The sequence below is a fragment of the Oxyura jamaicensis genome (genome assembly GCF_011077185.1).
Source record: "Oxyura jamaicensis isolate SHBP4307 breed ruddy duck chromosome 2 unlocalized genomic scaffold, BPBGC_Ojam_1.0 oxy2_random_OJ106663, whole genome shotgun sequence".
Lineage (NCBI taxonomy): Eukaryota > Metazoa > Chordata > Aves > Anseriformes > Anatidae > Oxyura > Oxyura jamaicensis.
The window spans coordinates 1-18,612 of record NW_023303612.1 but is presented as its reverse complement, the minus strand read 5'-3'; the positions used below and the strand labels follow the sequence as shown (position 1 = coordinate 18,612).

General features: G+C 58.1%; 2 protein-coding genes across 2 annotated transcripts; both read right to left on the bottom strand.

Moving 5' to 3' along the window:
- Nucleotides 1-283: 283 nt before the first annotated feature.
- LOC118157077 lies at nt 284-11,207 on the bottom strand. Its single transcript, XM_035311318.1, has 6 exons — nt 11,033-11,207; nt 10,675-10,731; nt 9,712-9,940; nt 7,555-7,631; nt 5,771-5,858; nt 284-1,225 (listed from the first exon to the last, which is right to left on the bottom strand). Exons 1-6 carry the CDS (start codon nt 11,205-11,207, stop codon nt 970-972), a joined length of 882 nt encoding a protein of 293 aa, XP_035167209.1. The 3' UTR covers nt 284-969.
- A 70-nt stretch (nt 11,208-11,277) lies between these two features.
- LOC118157078 (guanylate kinase-like) lies at nt 11,278-18,262 on the bottom strand. The gene is made up of 8 exons (XM_035311319.1): nt 18,098-18,262; nt 16,807-16,920; nt 15,853-15,894; nt 14,975-15,071; nt 12,838-12,976; nt 12,077-12,161; nt 11,664-11,749; nt 11,278-11,446 (listed from the first exon to the last, which is right to left on the bottom strand). The coding sequence occupies exons 2-8, from the start codon at nt 16,916-16,918 to the stop codon at nt 11,411-11,413; spliced, it is 597 nt and encodes a 198-aa protein (XP_035167210.1). The 5' UTR covers nt 16,919-16,920; nt 18,098-18,262; the 3' UTR covers nt 11,278-11,410.
- Between the last annotated feature and the right edge of the window lie 350 nt (nt 18,263-18,612).

The following is an 18,612-nucleotide window of genomic DNA, read 5'->3' as shown; positions in this document are numbered from 1 at the left end:
CCTCCCGAGCCCTACAGGATCCAGGAGGTCCACCCCGTTGCCCCATGCCCTCAATCAGCCCTTTTCCAATTAGTGCAGGTCAGTCACCAGCGCTCCTTTGCCCTCAACCTCCAATTACGAGAGGTTCCAGTGAACGTTTCAAGCCGTGGATAAACCACACCCCGCCAACATAAACACCGTGAGACGCTCGGAGTTCATCCTCACTCAAACTGCTGCTGCAATTTTCTGGAAAGGCCAAAAAAAAAAAAGTGCCCTGAGCTGCCGGGGAGCTCGGGAGCCACCCGCCAGGGGGAGAAACGCCGGCTGCAGGCTTGCAGCAAAGCTGCTGGCAGCAGAGCCTCCGCCTCGTCCTCCCGCCTTGGGAGCTCGGGGCGAGCTCTGCTCGTGGAGTATCAAATAAATCAGCCCCACACCCACGCACATCCTGGCCAGCACGCAGAGCCTCGCATGTATTTTGCTGTTTTTGCACAATATTTCTTGCAGAAAGCTGTCTGCTTTCCTCCGCCGTTCTTCTAGCCTCGCTGCCCCGAGGAGCAGGGGATGTCAGCCTTTTTCAGCCATCTCCTCCCGTTTGCCAGGGCAGCCCTCTCTACAATCACAGCTAGGAAGGAGCTTCTCCTGCAAACGAGCTTCTTGTGGGCTCCTCAAAAGTGCCCTGCTGACCCCGCTGCTCACACTCATCCACAGGAGCAGAGCAGGAGATCAAAACCTTCCCGGGGGCTCCTCGGAACACAGCTCACAACAAGTACAACCCGGCACGGACTCACCAGGCAGCCCCGTCCTCCCGTGTCTGCCACTGAAGCTTTCTCTGGTCTCAGGGCAGAAACATCCTTGGCTGGGCCCTACAGAGGCATGGGGAACTGGGAGGCTGGAGGTGTGGAGCGGTCCTGATGCTCCAGCCCCAGCCCTGGTCTCTTGGCCGTGGGTCTCACCCCACAGCACACTGGAAGAGCAGCAGCGTGGATGGTATCAGCCGTAGGACATCTGGCAGGCCAAAGGGAAGGACACGGCGCTCCTCTCCATCTCCTGATCTCGTGGGGTTGTGCAGTCCATCTCCCCTAAGGACATGTGGCGGAGCTCTGCTGGCCTGCTGGGGCTCCTCATCTCTCCACTCCCACCCGGGGCGGTGGGATGGCTCCTGCCCAACCAAACTCCAGGTCCATCTTGGGCAAACCTCTGGCTGTGTTCGATCAGCAGCAGCACTGACCTCCCCAGCAAAGCCCTGCTGCGTGGGGCAGCATGGACGAGTGCAGGAAGGGGGGCTCCACACGCCCCTACCCCACAGACAGCTCCCGGAGCACCTGGTTCATCCTCACTCACGCCCAGGAGCTCCCGCTCTGTCCCTGACACATGAAAAACGCTTTGTCCGGGCTGCTGGGGGCCTGACAGCCACCACCTCCCTCCAAACGCCTCGTCTGCTCGCAACAAAGCCCCATTGACAGGCGGCCTTCCTTCGGTGCCCTTGGGGAAGTGGCTACATCGGGGACGCGCGGCTCCTCCCCAGCCCCGCATCGCCTTCGTCCCCCGGCCGCTCGGGCAGCTGGAGGTCTGTGCGAGCCAGCAGCCTTCCCAAAACGGATGGTTTACGGCGAAAAAATATCTCAAGTTTCATGGGGGATGAAATATCTCTGCCTGGGATCTGTATTGCTGGGGGAAAGCATTCGTTTTCTTTCTAATGGTGACGTGGCAAAAGGCTGGGGAGTCAGTTCTGGAGGTTGCCCCCAGCACTGTGCCTCCGCTGATGTGCCCGAGGCTGGATTTGGGGAGGGAAAATGGGATTTAGGGGAAAACAGGGGGGTGTAGGGGCAGAGGGATGGGATGCTTGGTGATGGGGCTGGTGGCTGTAGGAACCAGGGCTTGCAGGTTGAAGCAGCTCATGTGGGGGGGGCTGCACGGAGGCTGGTAGGATGTGGTGTCCCCAGCAGAGGTGCTGGGGTGTCCTGGCTGTCACCCCTGCGGCTATCCCAAACATCTCAAATGGACACCTGCATTTGGGCAACTGAATCGGTTGGGGGGCCAGGAAGAGAAATGGGGTCTTGTAGTAAACCTGGTTAACAATTTCTGTCTGGGAGAGCGGAGGAAATGGCTGGAGAGAGCAGCCAGCAACACCATTGTCCCCGGCAGGAAAAATGGGATGATAGAAACGTGCCTGAAGGAATTTGGCTCGGAAACCGGCAGCAGGTTTCCGAAGCAGAGACCGCTGGATGCGTGGTCAGGGCGTCCAGGTAGAAAGCGACTGGGGACGTCACGGGGTTGTGGTTGGACTGACTCTGGTTCAGGCACCCAGAGATGCTCTTGTGGTCCTCAAGGTCTTTCTCAACCGTGGTGAGGGACGGCAGCATCTCGCCCAGCCTTGGGAGCTCAGGTGCTTGCTCCCAGCTCTCCCATTCCCCCAGCTTCCCACCCTGCAGCTGCAAACTGCCCCGGGGCAGGAAGCACGGCAGGAACATCCCAGCCCTCCTGGTGGGAAGGAAACGGGAGATGCTTGGGGCCAGCAGCGATGCTCCAGCGCGGCGGCTCGGCCGCCCGGGATGAGCCGTGTTTCCGGGCCGCATTCCCAGGTTTTATCTGTTTATATCCCGCTGGTGGGAGAGCGCCCGAAGCTCTCGCGTGCCCTCTGCGGCTCGCTCCCTGGTGTCGGAAAGGTCCTTCGCACAAGGCACATGCTTGTGAACCTCTTGACCAAGCGTGTGTTGGAGAGGGCGTTAAAAAATCACAGCCAGAAATAACAAGGCAGAGCAAAACCACAGCCTCGGGTGATGCCAAGATCCCTCCGTCCCCGCTATGTCGAAACAGACCTAGTCCCACCTCAGATGGTGACGCTGCCTGTAAATTCACCCAGAAATGCGGCCTTACTACCCATCCTGGCCTCATGTTCTGCCTCATCAAACTGCTCACACTGCCCCCAGCCCTGTCCCATCACCCCGGTACTGCCAGCCCCCCTATTCTGGTGGGTGGCATCCCCCGGGCTGGCTGCTGGGGACAATGCTGGTAATGATGGGGACAATGGGACCGAGTCTGTGGCTGGTCCCAGCTGAAGGAAAGGCAGCTACATAACAGTGCTGTCACCCAGAGAGACCTCAGCAGGCTGGAGAAAGGGATTGAGGGGACCCAGGTGAGGCTGAGGGGACCCAGGTGAGGCTCAGCAAAGACCAAGGCAGAACCATGGCCCCAGTGGGACGCAGGCCAGCTGGGAGGATCTGGCTGGAGAGCAGCTCTGCAGACAAACTGGGGTCTTGGTGACAAGTCCTGGTGACAAGAGGCGTCCAAAATGGTTGTCCAAGGAGAGACTGAGGCTGAGCAGCCCAGAGAAGAGAAGGAGAAAGTTTCACTGGCAGCAGCTGCCTCACAGGAGTCTGTGAGGAAGGTGGACCAGGCTCTCCTCAGAAGTGCACAGTGAAAGGACAAGCTGCAGCCAGAAACACTTCAAATGGATGTAACAAATACATATACATATTTTTTTCCATGACAAACGTTGGCACGGGGAGCAGGTAGCATCTCCACCCTCGGAGATAACTCATTTGGACAGGGCCCTGGGCAACCTCACCCACCACGACCACCACAGGCCAACCACCGCTGGCCTTCCCCCGAGGCCTCCTGAGGTACCTTCAGCCTCCATGCCCCCGGCTGCAGCTGGCTCCCCACCATCCCTCCTCCCACCTCCACAGCCCGGCAGCCTCCCCAGGGGACAGCAGAGCCTCTGCTGGGCATGAGGACAGGCCTTGGGCCAGGCACAGGGCCCACAAGGAGCCATCTTGTGCCCTAGGAGTAGCAGGGGCACCTGAGGCTGACAGCCTCCTTTTCCGTATCTCGTGACGACAGCGTGCAGCAGCCCAAACCCTTATTTTTCTTTTTATTGTTTCTGGCAACGAGGAGCTGGAACAACAGCGGTTTACATGGCCGGTCACCAAGATCTCTGAGCAACACAGAGGGTCAAAGGGAGCTGCTCGGCCTTTACAGTGCCCCTGGGTGGAGGAACCGAGGGTGGGCAAACCCCAGAGGAGCCTGGAAATGGCGGGGGAGCGGCGCTGAGGGAGAGGAGCCTTTCGGTGCCCTGCTCCACCTCCCCGAGCCGCGTGTTACAGGGGAAGGGGGGTTCCTCATGACACACACGGAGAAACATCCTCTGGTATTCGGGCCTGGAAAGCGCCCAAGGATTGTCTCAGAAATAGCTCTCGCGGCTCGCAGGAGGACGAGGCGGGGACCCGCCGTGCCCCTTTCCCCTGTTCTCAGCCGCCCGTGACTTCACCCAGCCCTGTTAAATCGCGTTTCCTTCCTCGGGACGCTTCCTAAGGAGGCTTTTGGGGGAGGACAGATTGCCCTCCCGTGGCTCTTGGAGGTAATTTGGGTGAAAGGAGGAGGTGCCGGCAGCCTCCTGAGCCTCAGGGGGCCTGGGGTGTTTGTCCCTCCCCAGCAGCACAAGACGTGGTGTGTCCAAACCTAAAGGAGGCCATTAGGAGCCCCCAAAGGGCATTGGGGCCAGGAGGGGCTTGCCAGCCTCCAGGGGACCCCGGTGGCCACCGAGGTGGCTCTGAGGGGACCAGAGAGCTGGGGGTCACCCCCGATGAGAGGGAAAAATGGTTAATGGGGAGATGAGGCCACCAGCTGCTGCCCTCCCTGTGCCTCAGTTTCCCCAGCTGCACCAGGGAGAAGACAGCCCTTGTGAGGTGCTTTGAGGTGTGAGGATGACAGGTGTGCTCACGTCCTTGGATGTCGGAATTATTTTTAAAATAAAACAAACAACAAGACAAAAGCACCTTACAAAGAGCGTCACCTCCTCAATGGACCTTTTGTCAGCGGTTAGGGACACCAGCTGCGAAACCACAGCTTCTGCTGGGGTCATCTCAGCCCAACGCCTGTCCCCATCAATTCTTGGGCTTAAAACCCTAAATAAGTCCAGGAAAAAGGCCAGCCCATGCCCATCTGTGAGGGGCCAGGTCCCTGCAAACCTCATGGCCGGGCAGGACACATGCAGGTCTGCTTCACACTCTGCAAACATCTCGAGGACCCCACACCTCGCAATTTCTTAAGTAGCACCACCATACGAAACTGCTCCAAATAACTCATTTTCCCCATTTTAATGGGAAGGAATGTCCTTGGGATGGGGGCAGCCAAATTTTCATCCTTTTATTTCCCAAGTGTGCTACTTCTCCCAGCTGCTTTCTGGGAGGACGGAGCTGGGAGCCAGCCTGGCCGTGCTGGAGGGATGTGCTCCCAGAAGGGGATTTTGGGGGAAAGGAGCTGGCAGCACACCCCAGGACTGCAGCAGGAGGACGAGGGGAGGCTTCGCTGCCCTCAAAGTGGTCCAAAGACAAACTTCAGCCCAAACTACAGATTTTTTGACTGGATTTCCGGTGAGGAAAACATCTTTGACAGAGTTTAGGGAAATACTCTTGTAAGTGCCCAGCTTGAACACAACCTTAAATGCTTCTAAAAATCTCAGCTGAGTTCCATCATGGACCTGGAGCAACATCTCTTTCTGCCTGGTTGTGTAACAGTTCCAAGCAAAGCCCTGGGTCCAAATTCCTAAGGGTTTGCCCAGACCCTAAGCAGAGTTTGCTTTCTTTAGCTTAAGCACACATTTAACATATAAAACATTTTAAAACCACAAAAAGAAGCCAGCTTCCACAGCTCCCAACACCACACTCATGACGAAAATCAGTGAAGGAGTGAGCTGGTCCCCGGCAGGACGAGGACCAGAGCATCTTTTTGCCCCCCACACCGACGCTCCCTCCGAACCCAGGGTCCCCGCCGTCGCAGCCAGCCGTACCTTTCACAGCCAGGAAAAAAGGCGCGGGTCCTCACCGCATAACCGCAGCCCCTGGGGGAAAATCCCTGCTGCGCCGCCGGCCCCGGCCCTGCAACAAAGCCAAGGAGGAGGCGATTATTGCCGGGCATCTCTCTGCCAGGCACAATGCAGCCGCGGCTCAGCGGCGCGCTCAATGCTGTCATTGTTCCCTCCCGGAGCTGCGGCTCCTGCACGTGGCGCGGATCCTGGATAACATGCTTCAGGGGCACAGCGGTGGCTGGGAAATTTGGGTTGTGATTCACATCTGTTGAGGGCTCGCTGGTGGAAAGGAGGGATGCTCAGGGTGGTGTTCGGGAGGGAGCCTTCCAGGGACTGAGCACGGGGATGCTGCGTCCAGGGGAGGACCCCACGGAGAGGCCACCACGATGCACAAGGAGAGGATGAGTGGGGTGGAGAAGAGAAGGGGAGATCTTACTGCTAAGCGTGGCCCAGCAGGAGGCCAGATGATGGGGAGACATGGAGGAAGCTCAAATCACTCCTTCAGGAGCACCAGGAGCCGCTCGCTGCAGGACCGGGGGATTTGCTTCTTTCCAACCGTGGGATGAGTTGCAATGGGCTCAAAACATAGCATGTGGGGGTTCAGGTTAGATTTCAGCAACAAAACCAGTGAAGAGCCTGAAGGTGTTATCACAGCCAGGCCATCTGCTTTATTTCTGCTCCTCCAACCCCAGCCCTGGTGCCTGGGGTTCAGCAGCAGGTCCTAAAGCGGATGGCCTGAAGCTGCGGTGCTGGCTGGGAGCACCAGCGCTGATGCTTGGCAGAGCAGATGGAGCAAAAAAACCACAGCGCATTCCAAAAAAGTACATAGACGAAGGGAAAACAGATGAGGGAGAGCTGCTGTGATGCAGGGGGCTCCTTCCCGGGGCAGGGGGGATGCAGGAGCAGCGAGCCCAGTGCTCACAGAGCCCAAGCTGAGCTCCATGAGCACGACCACGATAATCAGCAAGGGTTTGGCTGCCGGGGGTCCGCCTGCCCCATCCTTCCCATCACAGCAGGATCTGGGCACCAGCATCTGCCCTTTTCTGCCTCCCTTCTTTTTATCGCTTCCCCGACCTCTGGCAACCGGGATGGGGAAAGAAAGAGCCGGGAAAACATCCTGCTCCTCCCTCCTCTCATGCCCGGGGAGGAAGAAGCACGGAGCCAGGAGGGGACCGCGTCCCGCCCGCACGAGCATCCTGTTGTACCAGTTGCCGCCGCACGCAATCTGAATTGCAGATGGCTTCGGGCGATTTACGGGGATGGAGCCACGTCCTGGACCAGCAGAGGCACAGCTGCTGTTATCAGAAAAAAAAAAAATGAGACTGGACTGAATTCCCCGTTTGTTTTTTTCCCCCATTTTTATGCCTGCGCTCCGTGAGACGGGGAGCAGGGTGTTGGTACCAGCGCCCAGCCACGTGTGCCGCCCGCCGAGCGGCGCGGGCAGCGGTGTCCCCTGGCTCTTCGGGGATGACACAGCTGCACGGCCGCTCGATGACCCAAATACAGCCTGGTGGGGCGGGCACGGCCACCTCCTGGCCCTGCTCTCCTCCTGCTGCGGGCGGCTGCGCCAGGGGCTGTGGGGGTCTCCTCCTGCGGGCACCCCGGAGCATCTCGTCCCCTGGATCCTTTTCTGGAGAGAAACCTGACATCCTCCCGAGCTGCTTCCTGAAGAAGAGCCCTGGAGGAGCAGCATCCTGGACGGGGACAAACGGGGTTTAATATCCCAAATGAGGATGAATTAATGTTTGGGGCTTTATGGCACCTACCTGCTCTCTGCGGCGTTGCGGGCGGGTGGCTCAGGGTAAGGCGGCAGCAGCCAGCACACAGCGGTCCCCTCGCTGTCCTGCGGGAAGCACAGGAGGGCATCAGCGTCCCCAGGGGAGCACATCCATCATTGCCCCCAAACCATCCCCGGAGCACCCAGGCACAAGCGGCTCCCTCCCGCTGCAAATGTGGACTTGCAGATGCTGGCTGTAGAAAACAAACGCTTTATTTTTTTTTTTGGTCAGAAAGCCAGTAACTGGTAGTCTCAGAATCACAAAGTGTCGTCATTTCCAGCCATCAGCCTGACCGACCGCGTCCCACCACAAAACCACGTCCCTCGGTGCCACGTCCGCAGCCGTCACCTCTAAACCCCGTGCCGGGGGGTGGTTTTGGGGAACCCGCTGCCCCTTTCCCCGCAGCCTCCTGCCCGTTTCTGCCCCCGTTGCCCAGTTATTTCCCGGGACGGCTCTGCCCCGCGGCACCTTTCTGCAGTTGCATGGAAGCGAGCTCGAGACTCGGCGCTGCCTCCAAAGACACGGACGCTGAGAAAAGCCTCAGCGAGGACAAGGCTCTGGCCCGGGGGGGCTCGTCGGAGGACACGAGGAGGGGAAGAGCCACGGGGGGTTGGATGGGCTGCGGGCTGATTTTGGCTGCTCGATGCCAGCCTGGAGCATGGGTCCAGCATCTCTTGGCTTCCCCCGGGATGATTCAGGCCGGGGGCACCTGAGGCAGGTGCTGGGGCGCTGCCTGCCCTCGTTGTCCCTGCCACCAGCGCCGTGCCACCACCCTGCTCCCTCCCCAGGCAGCATTTGGTGCTGGTGGCCCTGTCATTGCCCCCCAAGGAGGTGAGGACACCTCTGCCATCACGCACCTAAAACCACCAACCCCACATCAACCCCTTCAAACAATATTGGTGTTGTGCAAGGCGAAGCTGGTCCCCCGTTTAGTGACTTGTGCGCGCTGGCGGGGACAGCAAAGACCCCTGAGACACAGCAACGGGGCTGGAGAACGTCTCAGCCTTCCCTCGAGAGCAGCCGGGGTGCTCAGGCCGTGGAAAATGACGTCTGCCTTGCGAAAAACCCAATCAATAGCGGCCGTCTCCTCCTGTCCCCCAACCCTGGACCGAGCTTTGGCGGTCCCTGGTGCCACCCTGAGTGGCCGGCAGCATCCTGGAGAAGGCAAACCCCGGAGCCAGCAGGGCGGTTGGTTTGGGAAGTGTAATTAGCACCACTGGATGTTCCCTTCTGAAGGAGCAGCAAGGAAACCTCCCAGCTGGTGCCTCTCCTCCCCTTGTTGGGAGGAGCAGCCCCGAGCCCAGCCTTTGGGATCACCTGCACGCCCCAAACACCCGCGACCTAACAACACCTGCCCCAAAACCTGCACGTGATTTTTTTTTTGCACACAGCAGGGACGGGGACCATCAGCCTTGCGGGATGCTGCCACCCTGCGCGTCCCGGCCCTCGTAACCCCTCCAGCCCCCAAACTCGCTGCCTCCCGCTGTCCTACTGGTGGCCCCCCACAGCCAGACAAGGACCAAACCCCCTCTAACCACTCTTCTCCCATCTCCACTGCCCCCTCACCCCCTAACATCTCACGCTGGCATCCTGGCAGAGCAGCCGAGGAGCAATTAGGCACGGCTAAGGCGGCACAACGCTCTCCTTGCCCCTGGAAAGGGACACCCCGCATCCCCTAGCTGCTGCCGCAAGACCCCAAAGACGCCCCCCAGACCCCCAAATCCCGCCTGGGCAGGCAGCACGCGGGCTGAGCATGCAACGCTTGCCTTTTTTTTTTCTTTCCCTCCGTATTTAGATGATGAAACCTCCTCCCCTCCGCGGAGCCGAGCGCCGAAAGGCCCCGCACGAGCCGCTCGCCGCCGTCCCTCCTCGACGCGTCGCCATCCCCGACGCCCACCCCGTCGCTTCGCATCAGCGCGGGCACCGAGGCGTCGGGTCCAGCGGCCGAGGAGGCAGCGGCTAAAAGCAGGTCACCCGATTTCGGGCGGGTTATTTAGGATTCCCTCCCTGCTCTCACCGGGGAAGGGAGCAGCGGGAGCCGAGAGCCGCAGCTCAAGCGCTCCGAATGACTTCCCCCCCCCCCCCCCCCGCCGCCCTCGCAAAGCATCGGCTTTGTCCCTGCCTGTTCCAGGAGCCCTCGCTCACCTCTCCCGCAGGCTGGATTTGGGGCTGGCAGCCGTGCGGCTCCGGGGACCGGGGGGTTCCGGCTGCTGGGCACGCAGCCGCTGGGCATTGCCATCTGGCCGCAGCTCCGCGGGTCCCGAGCGGTGGCCGGGGACCTCCGGAGCGGGGCGAGCGCCGCAGTCGCGCACCTCCGCGTTTGAACGCTCCGCAGCGTGGGCCCCCTGCGTTTTCCTGCCGTCCTTTCTGCCATCTAGAGGGGAGTTTTCCCCATTGCAAACGCGTCCCACGGAACGGAACCGAGCACCAGCCTTGGGAAATATCGCCCAGGGTCCATCGCTCGGCACCGAGAGCGGCGGGAGCAGGAGCCTGGGCACAGCGGTGCCCCTCGACACGACGGGGACAGTGGGATGGGGAAATTTTAGGGCAGAGTTTTGCTGGTTATTTAACCAGAAGCTAGGAATTTGCCACGCCATACTGGAGGATCGCACCCTAAGCTACAGAAAATATTTAAAACACCCCGAGAGAGGTAAAGGGTGAAACTACCGGGCAGCTCTCATCTCACTCAACGCACACAAGGCGCAAAAAGGGCTGCGGGAGGTCAGCTCCTGCCTGTGCCTCACGGGGAGGACGGAGTTCAGAATGTTAGGAGGGGGCCAGGAGCAGGGAAAAACCAGAGAAATAGGATATCAAGAGGGTAAGACCCAGGAGAGATGAGTTAAAAGCACAAGCCTGTCATGGGAAGACAGTTTTGGTGAGCAAACGGGAACAGGCTGGCACGGCACGATCTGTCCACAAATCGTCTGCACAACGCACTTGGTTTGGGTTTGTTTTTGGGGGAGGATGGACAGAAATAACCACACGTAGGGTGCCAGCTCTGCAGGATTCACCATTTCTCAAGGATCAAACCCCAAATTGTCCGTGTCTGCCAGGAGAGGCTCTGGGACAGCAAGCCTGTGAGGGGAGCCGCGTGCCTCCCACACTCACCTCTGACAAAGTCCGGGGCGCTGCGAGCATCGCGGCTCAGAGGGCAACTAAACCCTCCTGCGAGACCCAGGGCACGATCAGGGAGGGATCAAAGGGCTCAGAACTTCGGTAGAGGCATCAGGGTGTGGGCTGAACAACGCCAGGGAAGCAAAGTGCAAGGCAAAGCTCTCCCTGGCTCGAGCCAGAGACCAGTATGAGGAACGACGGCTAAAACGCAGGGATCCCTGCTAGGAAAGGGGATTTATTTCTGCCCTTAAGAGAGCGTTTTGTGTATCTTTCAAAAAAAAACAGGCTGCACAGCTTGGAAGTCTTCTTTTTCCCCCCAGATTTGAAGGTATAGAAGCAACCAAAGACGTACCCGCACCTAAACTCAAGCGGAACAAGCGCATTTGAATGACAACACCGGGAGCCTGAGGAGGGCGGGCGGGGATGATCAGAAACGCCTGGAAGAGCCGCGGCTGGGTCTGCACGAGGGAGCAGGAGGCGGCCAACGCGGGGCAGCTGCAGGTGCTGGGGAGTCGCTTCCAAGTCATCCGTCTGAGGTGTGACCCCGTGGGAGCACAGCCTGAGCACCCCCGGCGAACAGAAACAAGTGCAAGCCGCTTTTGTTTTCCTTCCTTTTAATAGAAACATCCTAGGGTAACTCTGGGAGGGGGACTGGCCTAAAGGGAATGTCTCTGGAAATGAAACGCCGCGATGTGGTTCAGGAATGATAAGTTAAGACGTCCAGGCGGGCTCAGGACTTCCTGGATTCTTGGGTCTTCTGGATTTCCTGCAAGGAGATGGGGAAAACAACTGAGCGTCCGTCACTCTCGGGAAGCAACGCAGGGTTTGACCGATCTGGGGAATGCAGGGCTTGAGGAGCACAGCAAGGTTTGTCCCAGAGGTCGTCCCTGCTGCGCTGCCCACAGACCTGTGCGTGTTTTGCCCCTGCTCAGTCCAGCTTACCCAGGGAGGGAGGCAGAACCCCCCCCCCCCCCAACACTCACCTCCAGGAGCACCTCCTTCAATTCGGAGTAGGCTTTTTCTAGGTCGTCGTTGACAATGACAAGGTCAAACAGGCCGGGCTCTTTACCTAGGGAAGGAGCCAAGGGCAGAGGAGTTAGAGGAGAACGCGTTCTTTCCCTGTGTCACCGCTCGTGCGTGAGCTGAGCTCCTGCAGCATTTTAATATTATTATTTCAGCCACTGCCGACGCGCTCCTCTGCCAAGTGCCCTCGAGGAACCGCAATGGGAAACGATGCAGGATGATGCTCAGATCCAAGCCAGCTAATGCCCGAGCCCTGCCAGCGCTCCTCGGGGAGCAGAAGCCAGACGTTCGTGCAGAAAGCAGAGCTCCTCAGTCACCAGCGCCCCCCCCCCGGGCTCCCCGGGCACATTGCTCAAAGCCCCCCCGGACTTACTCAGCTCCAGATCTACGCGGGCTGCGCTCAAACGCTTCAGTAAACTTTCCTCTGTCTCAGTCTGTCGGTCACGTAGCCTCTTTTCCTAAACCCAATGACAAAACGCATTCAAGAGACGAGCATCCCAAACGCTGCACGCCGAAAACGTCCCTGCCCCAAGAGCCGGGGCTGGGAGCCGGGCTCTGTGGGCCTCTCTGCCACGTGACTCCTTGCACGGCTTCAGCAAGTTGCACGTGCGTCTCCGCGCCCCCCTCTGAACCACGTCGGTGGCTCGATTGTCCCAGAGGCACAGCGTGATCGGTACTTTGTAGGGCCCCAGGAGGTCAGAGGGCGTTGAGGAACCCCAGTGCTGCAGAGCCAGCCCCCCTCAGGGTTAACTTTGGCAGCTGGAAGCAGGTCTGAGCAGAAGACCTCCGCGCCACAAGCGCACCTAACGCGTTTAAAGCCCGGCCGTGCTGTAACGGAGCCTGTGACCAACAGCAGAAATCACACTGCAGCATGGAAACCCTACAGGAGGGAGCCAAAACCAGGGCAAGGGAAGGTTTATCACTGGGGTGAGGGCCTGGAGAGTCAGACCGGGCAGGAGAGGAGCGTGCTCGGGCAACACCTTCCTGCCTCTGGCTGTGCGGCCCTTAAAATAGAGAGGGAAATCAACGTGGAGATAAACCAACACGGGGGGGGGAATTGCCTGGGGGACACGGCCGGAGAGCAAGGCGCCGATTACCTCTAACCGCTACCGGCAAGGGAAGGCAGCCGCTCACCAGGACGTCCATGGACGGGGGCTGCACGGAGATGTAGATGGGGTTCAGGTCCGTCCTCTTGATGTTCTTCACGCCTTGGATGTCGACGTCGAGGACGCAGATCTGGTTCTGGGCCTGCACAGCCTGCACCGCGGCTTTGCTGGGGACGGAACGAACGGGGAAGGGGTCAGAGCCTCAGCACTGGGGGCTTGGGTCCCCCCTCAGCAGGTCTGAAGTTATCCCTTGAAAAGCAGCACCCCAGCCCTCTCCCCGTGCAGGTAACGGGTTTGGTTAACGGGTGTCACCCAGGGGGCTCTGCAGGCACCGTTTGTGCTGGGCACAGGTTCTCCTCCAAGCCAGGGCCCTGGTTTGCTGCCGTGTCCGGGTGGGGAGCAGGAAGAGCCCAGACCTGAGCATCACCTCCAGAAAATCCACAAGAACTCCCCCAGATGGCTTTTTTTTTTTTTTGGCTCCAGGCTTCACCTGGTATCAGCCAGCTCCTGCTACAAGCGCTCTGCCGAGAGCCAGCAGCTCCCAGTGCCCCGAGGAAGAAACCCCAACGTCTCCCCTCTGCCTGCAGCCTTCGGAGTTGAGCTTAACTTAACTTAAGCCTTAAGTTAAGAGAAGTCCTGGCTCCTCTGGGCCATCCAAAGGCAGAGCCCTTTCAGGGGGCTCCGTTTTACAGGAATTCATTTGGGGGTTTTAAATATTATTAGCAAGATTTAGGGAGGACAAAGAAACTTCAGCTCCTCTGATAGGCACGAGGAGCTCTGTCCTATCACACATGGCATCAGAAGCACCCTTAGGCACTTGTATGGAAACGGAGGCTTGGAAAGTTTCAGTATTTAATGATTGGGGTTAATTTCTGATCCGGGTTAATTTCAGCCTCCCACCCTGGGGGGAGGCTGAAATGCCCAACGGGGCATTCAGGTCCCCGTTTGCCTCCTAATAACTCCCGGTCCTGTCAGCCCTTTCCACCCAAGCTTATTAAATACCAAATTCCTGCAAATTTCACAGAAGTCAGCCCCAGGAAGGAGCCACCCCGAGGAAAGGGCCCCGCGACCAACTCGGACCGGGTCAGACATCAGGGAGCTGCCGCCTCCTCCGCGTGGCGGCCGAGCGGATTAAGCAGGGCACGCAGGAAGGAAGGGACGAGGGGAGCCTGTCCTAGGCAGGATGTGCCCGGGGATTAAAGAGGCTGAACTTGGCTTCTCCTTGGTGCTGGGTGTCTGAGGTAAACTGGACGGGGAGCTCTCAGGTTGGGTTCCTCTTGCCCCACGAGCGAGGCTGGGAGTGAGAAGGGCAGGGCGGAGACCGCCCTCCTCCTCCAGCCTCAGCGGGACCAGACCCGAGGAACTGCCCCAGCTGCGGGGAAAGCAGCGACGTCTGCGCACGCTGCATTAAAACAGCTTCGTTAAAACAGCCTCATTAAGGAAATGCAGAGTTCCGGACCGCTTCTTTACAGCCATACACCCGCAGCACAGTTTGGGGGCATCCCATTAGCTGCCCCCCCTCAGGAGCTGCCTTAGCTGCTTCCAAAAAAACGCTCCAAAACAGGTGCAAAGCAGGTGAATTTCAGGTGACTGTCCCGAATTCAACTAATTAAGCATCCCAGGCCACATTTACCTTTCCTTAGCAGGTCCTGCGCTGCAGCGCCACAGCTTCCTCCCTATAATTAATTACATAAGATATCTGACTTCTAATTAACATTGCAGCTCAACGTTTTATCGATCGTCAGCTCCGACGCCCGGAGCAATGCTATTTTAAAATCCATCCAACTCTTTAACCGTAGTCAAGGCTTCTATTTACGAGTCTGCAAGCACTTGGAAAACACGAAGCGGTGCGAATAGATTGTGAGAACTGCCCCTCTGCAAGAAAATGTTCAGCATACGAGCGACTTCAGGAGGCCTACAGCCCACAGGGAATCTTACAACGCGGCGAGGAGCTAATTGTAGCGAGGTCATTCTTTGCGGGATTTAACTTTGCAGTCTAACGACGGCCAAAGAAATCCGACGGGTGCCTGGCTACCAAAAGGAAAGGCTTCGTTAAGGCAAGAATCTGGGCGCTGGGGAAAAAAAATGGTGTCATTAAAATGTCTTTTCCTTCACCCTGACCTCGGCTCCACCTGGGTTTGGTGGTGAGTGCCCGAGTCACGTACCTCGTCCCATACATATTTCCGGAGAACTCTGCGTGCTCGAGGAACTCCCCAGCGTCGATTTCTTTCTTCATTTCCTCTCGGGTCACAAAGTGGTAATCTGGATGGGAAAAATACCCAGAAATTAACAACTTTGGAGGTAAAGTTCGTGGCCAAAAATACGCGGATGGGTGCTCAGGGGAGAAGCACCTCGAAACCTGCTTAGCACAACGCTGGCAGTCTGCAGATCCGTATTCTCTAACATTTACAGCATCCCCTCGCCACCCCAGCTGACCAGACGCCTATTCAAACCGTTCTGGAACTCCACGGGGCCAGACGTGTGGCTGTGCCCCCTTCTCCACGCGCCTTCCGCTTCCCGGTGCGATTAGAAACCCGCCTGCAAGCCTTAAAGCCACCCCAACGGGACTGCCAAAGCCCTTGGTTTGAGAGCATTTGTGATTGAAGACTAGGATGGGGAACGAGGGGGACATAAAAGGGAAGATGAAATATAAACAAACGTCCCTCTGTCTTTCGATAAATGTTCTCCTTTTCACTTCAGGGTGAAAGCTGCCTTTGGAAGCTAAGCCCTGTTCTGCCTCGGCCAACGTTTCACTGCTCAGTTACGTTCTGGGTTTGTTCTTCCCTCTTCGTTTCCCCTCTCCGGCTGCAGAGCAGTGATTACGGTCTCGTGGCCAGCGAGATCAAAACCCAAAGTGAACACATCCCAACGTGTCGCGACTGAAACGCTCGCTCCTCCTGCCTGCAGGAGCGCACCCTACACGCCCAGTGGTAGGGCCATCTGATCTGCCAGTCGGGATTCACGCGTTTCACACCAAAACTCAGAAGCGTTCGGAGCAGCAACGCGGTGAATCGGGTGAGGCGCCGATCCGCGCCACACTCACCTTTGCCGTTTACTTCTCCGGGTCTCGGCTGCCTCGTCGTATCTGTAAATTAAAAAAAAAAAAAAGCCTACAGATCCCAGACACGTCTCTCAGATCCCTGCCTCGGCGCAGGGGAATTCGCAGCGCCCTGCGTTGCACCGTTAGCTTCATTTCAGGAGATCAGGTCACGCAGCACCCCCACGGGTGCTGAAAATCCCAGATTTAATGAACAGGGGCGAAGCGCTGCAGGTGAATACATCAGGCTGCCTCTGAAGCCTGCTGGAAGTCATCTGGAGTTGTGTTGTTTTAAGAACATGCCCACAGTAAGGCGATGATCACCCCTGAGTTTGCGTAAAGCACCGATTACCAAGGCCTGAGCTGCCAAAGGAGATTTAGGGAAAAATATACACCACGAGACAACCTCGGAGAAGGCAAGGTTTAGTTTGGAGTGAAGGCTTTAGTGAGATACTCAGCTGAATTAAAAGAAATGGAATGAAATACACTAAATGAAAGATGTTTTAAAGTTTTTTCCCCCCTCCGGTATCATTAAGTTCTTCCACATTCCAGGATTTGCTCTTTCACGAGGGAAAGAATCCGGCTTTCACAGATCTAAAGGCAAGGATTCCACCCGCGGCGTCCAAAGCATTAGGGCAGCAAAAAGCATTTTTAAGCACACTTAATGCCCTGCAGAGCCCCAGGGAAAAGCAGGTGAATGAGCTGTGCGTGGCTGAGTAATCTTCGAGGTGTCACTCGAGACAAAGGAAACAACATTCGTACTGCAACAGGCAAGCTGCCCAAAGAAAATCCTGTTCTCTGCTGTGATTAGAAAGCGCGGTGGAATCGGCGACCCCGATGTGTGTCACAATTACCTTACAAACCTCACAACACATCCCAGAGAGCACCAGGCTGAGAGAGCGCCATCCTAGAGAGCACCAGGGAGACCCCAAACCCTCCCGGAGGCACGCAGATACTCACGGGAGACGCTGAAGCCGAAGATGTTCTCGTAATCCTTAAACAATTTCTTGATCAAAGTGCTCTTTCCTGCACCCGACGGGCCACTCAGAACCACCGGCCTTGGTCCCTGCATGGCTGGGAAGACAGGAAAATACAGAGCTGGTTAGAGAAACACAGAAAAAACAGCCACGGGTTCCCAGGAGCATCTCAGGACCATCTGGGTGTCTATCCTCCTCCTCCCCCCGTGGAAATAAACCTCAATGCAGGGGAAATAAACCTCAAAGCAGTCTGGGCACGGCCGTGGTTGGGGACAGGGACACCTGCGGCTCCCAGCCGCGCTTTGAGGCTCGAGGTGCGTGGGCACGCCAGAAGGGTTTGGCTCCCGGAACAGACAGCGGGCAGCCTCGGGACACGCAGACTTTTTGGCAGCGGTTTCTTCAGGCAGAAACGCCTTCCCGTGTCTAATTAGATCACGGCGGTGTCACCCTCACCTCCCAAATCACTTCCGAACCATCCTTAAGCCAAACGCGGCCTCTTACAAAACCGGCTGCGGCCCCGCACCGCCCCGCTGGCTAATCCGGCCTCGCTGCCTCCCTGACCCCGGCCTGCGGGTGCTGGATGCCTCCTTATCCCTAAATCCCCTCCGTGTGGCTCCGTGAGATCGCAGGCAGCAAATTACGGGGGTTTTTCCTCCATTTCCTAAGGACTTTTGGTACTTGCCTGACCTGAGCTTATCCAGGGCGGTAGGAAGAGGCAGGCGTGGGCATAAAACCAGCCAAGGTCAATCGCTGGCCGAAAGGGAACTGCTTTTTGTTGGTTTTTGGGTGCTGCAGGATTAGCCCCTCTGTCTGCGCGTTACCACGCTGCTGGGTTAGGCTTCCTCAGCCGAAAAAATCATCAAGGCTAAAAGAAACCTTGAAGGAGTCCCCGTGGGTACGGGCCGGCGCTGTCCTTCCCCTCGCCTTTGATCCTTGGCAGTTCCCAAAGATCACAGAATCACAGAAAATCCCGGGTTGGAAGGGACCCACAAGGATCATCGAGTCCAACTCCTGAAACCACGGCGTTTCCCCTAAGTGCTCAGCCCCAAAGGCACGAGAACGCCCCCTGCGCCTCCCCACAGCAGACGGGCGTCCTGCGCCTGCAGCGCCTCTGACCTGCCCACAGCTCCTCTCCCTGCTTGTTTCCCTCACCGTAAATCGGGCAGGAGAGCACTGGGGAGCCGGTTTATCCCCCCCCCCAGTCACTCCAGCGTGCTCCAAACACGGCTCCTCGTGCCTCACCAGCCCTGTGCATCGCCGCCGTGGGTCCCTACCTCGTGCTTCTGCTCCCTTCCAGCTCCTCGCGACGGGCTCACGAGAAGGCTCGCGGGCAGAACACCGGGCTGCTTGTGAGCTGTTTCATCACCCAGGGGTGATTTTAAGACGGCCAGCAAAGTCCGCCCGCTGATCTTTAATCTCCTCTCGTGGCTTCTGCTCCGCTCCCTGCTCCGGCAGCTGGCCAAAAGCAGGTCTGGAGGGGGCAGAGCAGCGAGCCTCAAGTCCTCTGGGAATGCCAAACCTGGCTCACCGCGACCCCCCGCTCCTGCCTTTCTGTTTCTAGGAGCCTCCTTTAAATCCTGAGGCTCCCCAAATCCTCAGTGGATGGGAGCCGACTGCCCCAAGGTCTCGTTTCAGAGGGTCCGGACTTCGCTGCACCCCTTTCCATCACAACCACTCCGTGGGTGGCAGGCAGCAAACGCCAAGCTGGGAACCTGGGCCAGCAGGTGGCAAAAATAGCTCCCGGGGCCGGCCTGGCACAGCCAAGCCCCCTGCGTGTCACGTTTTCAAG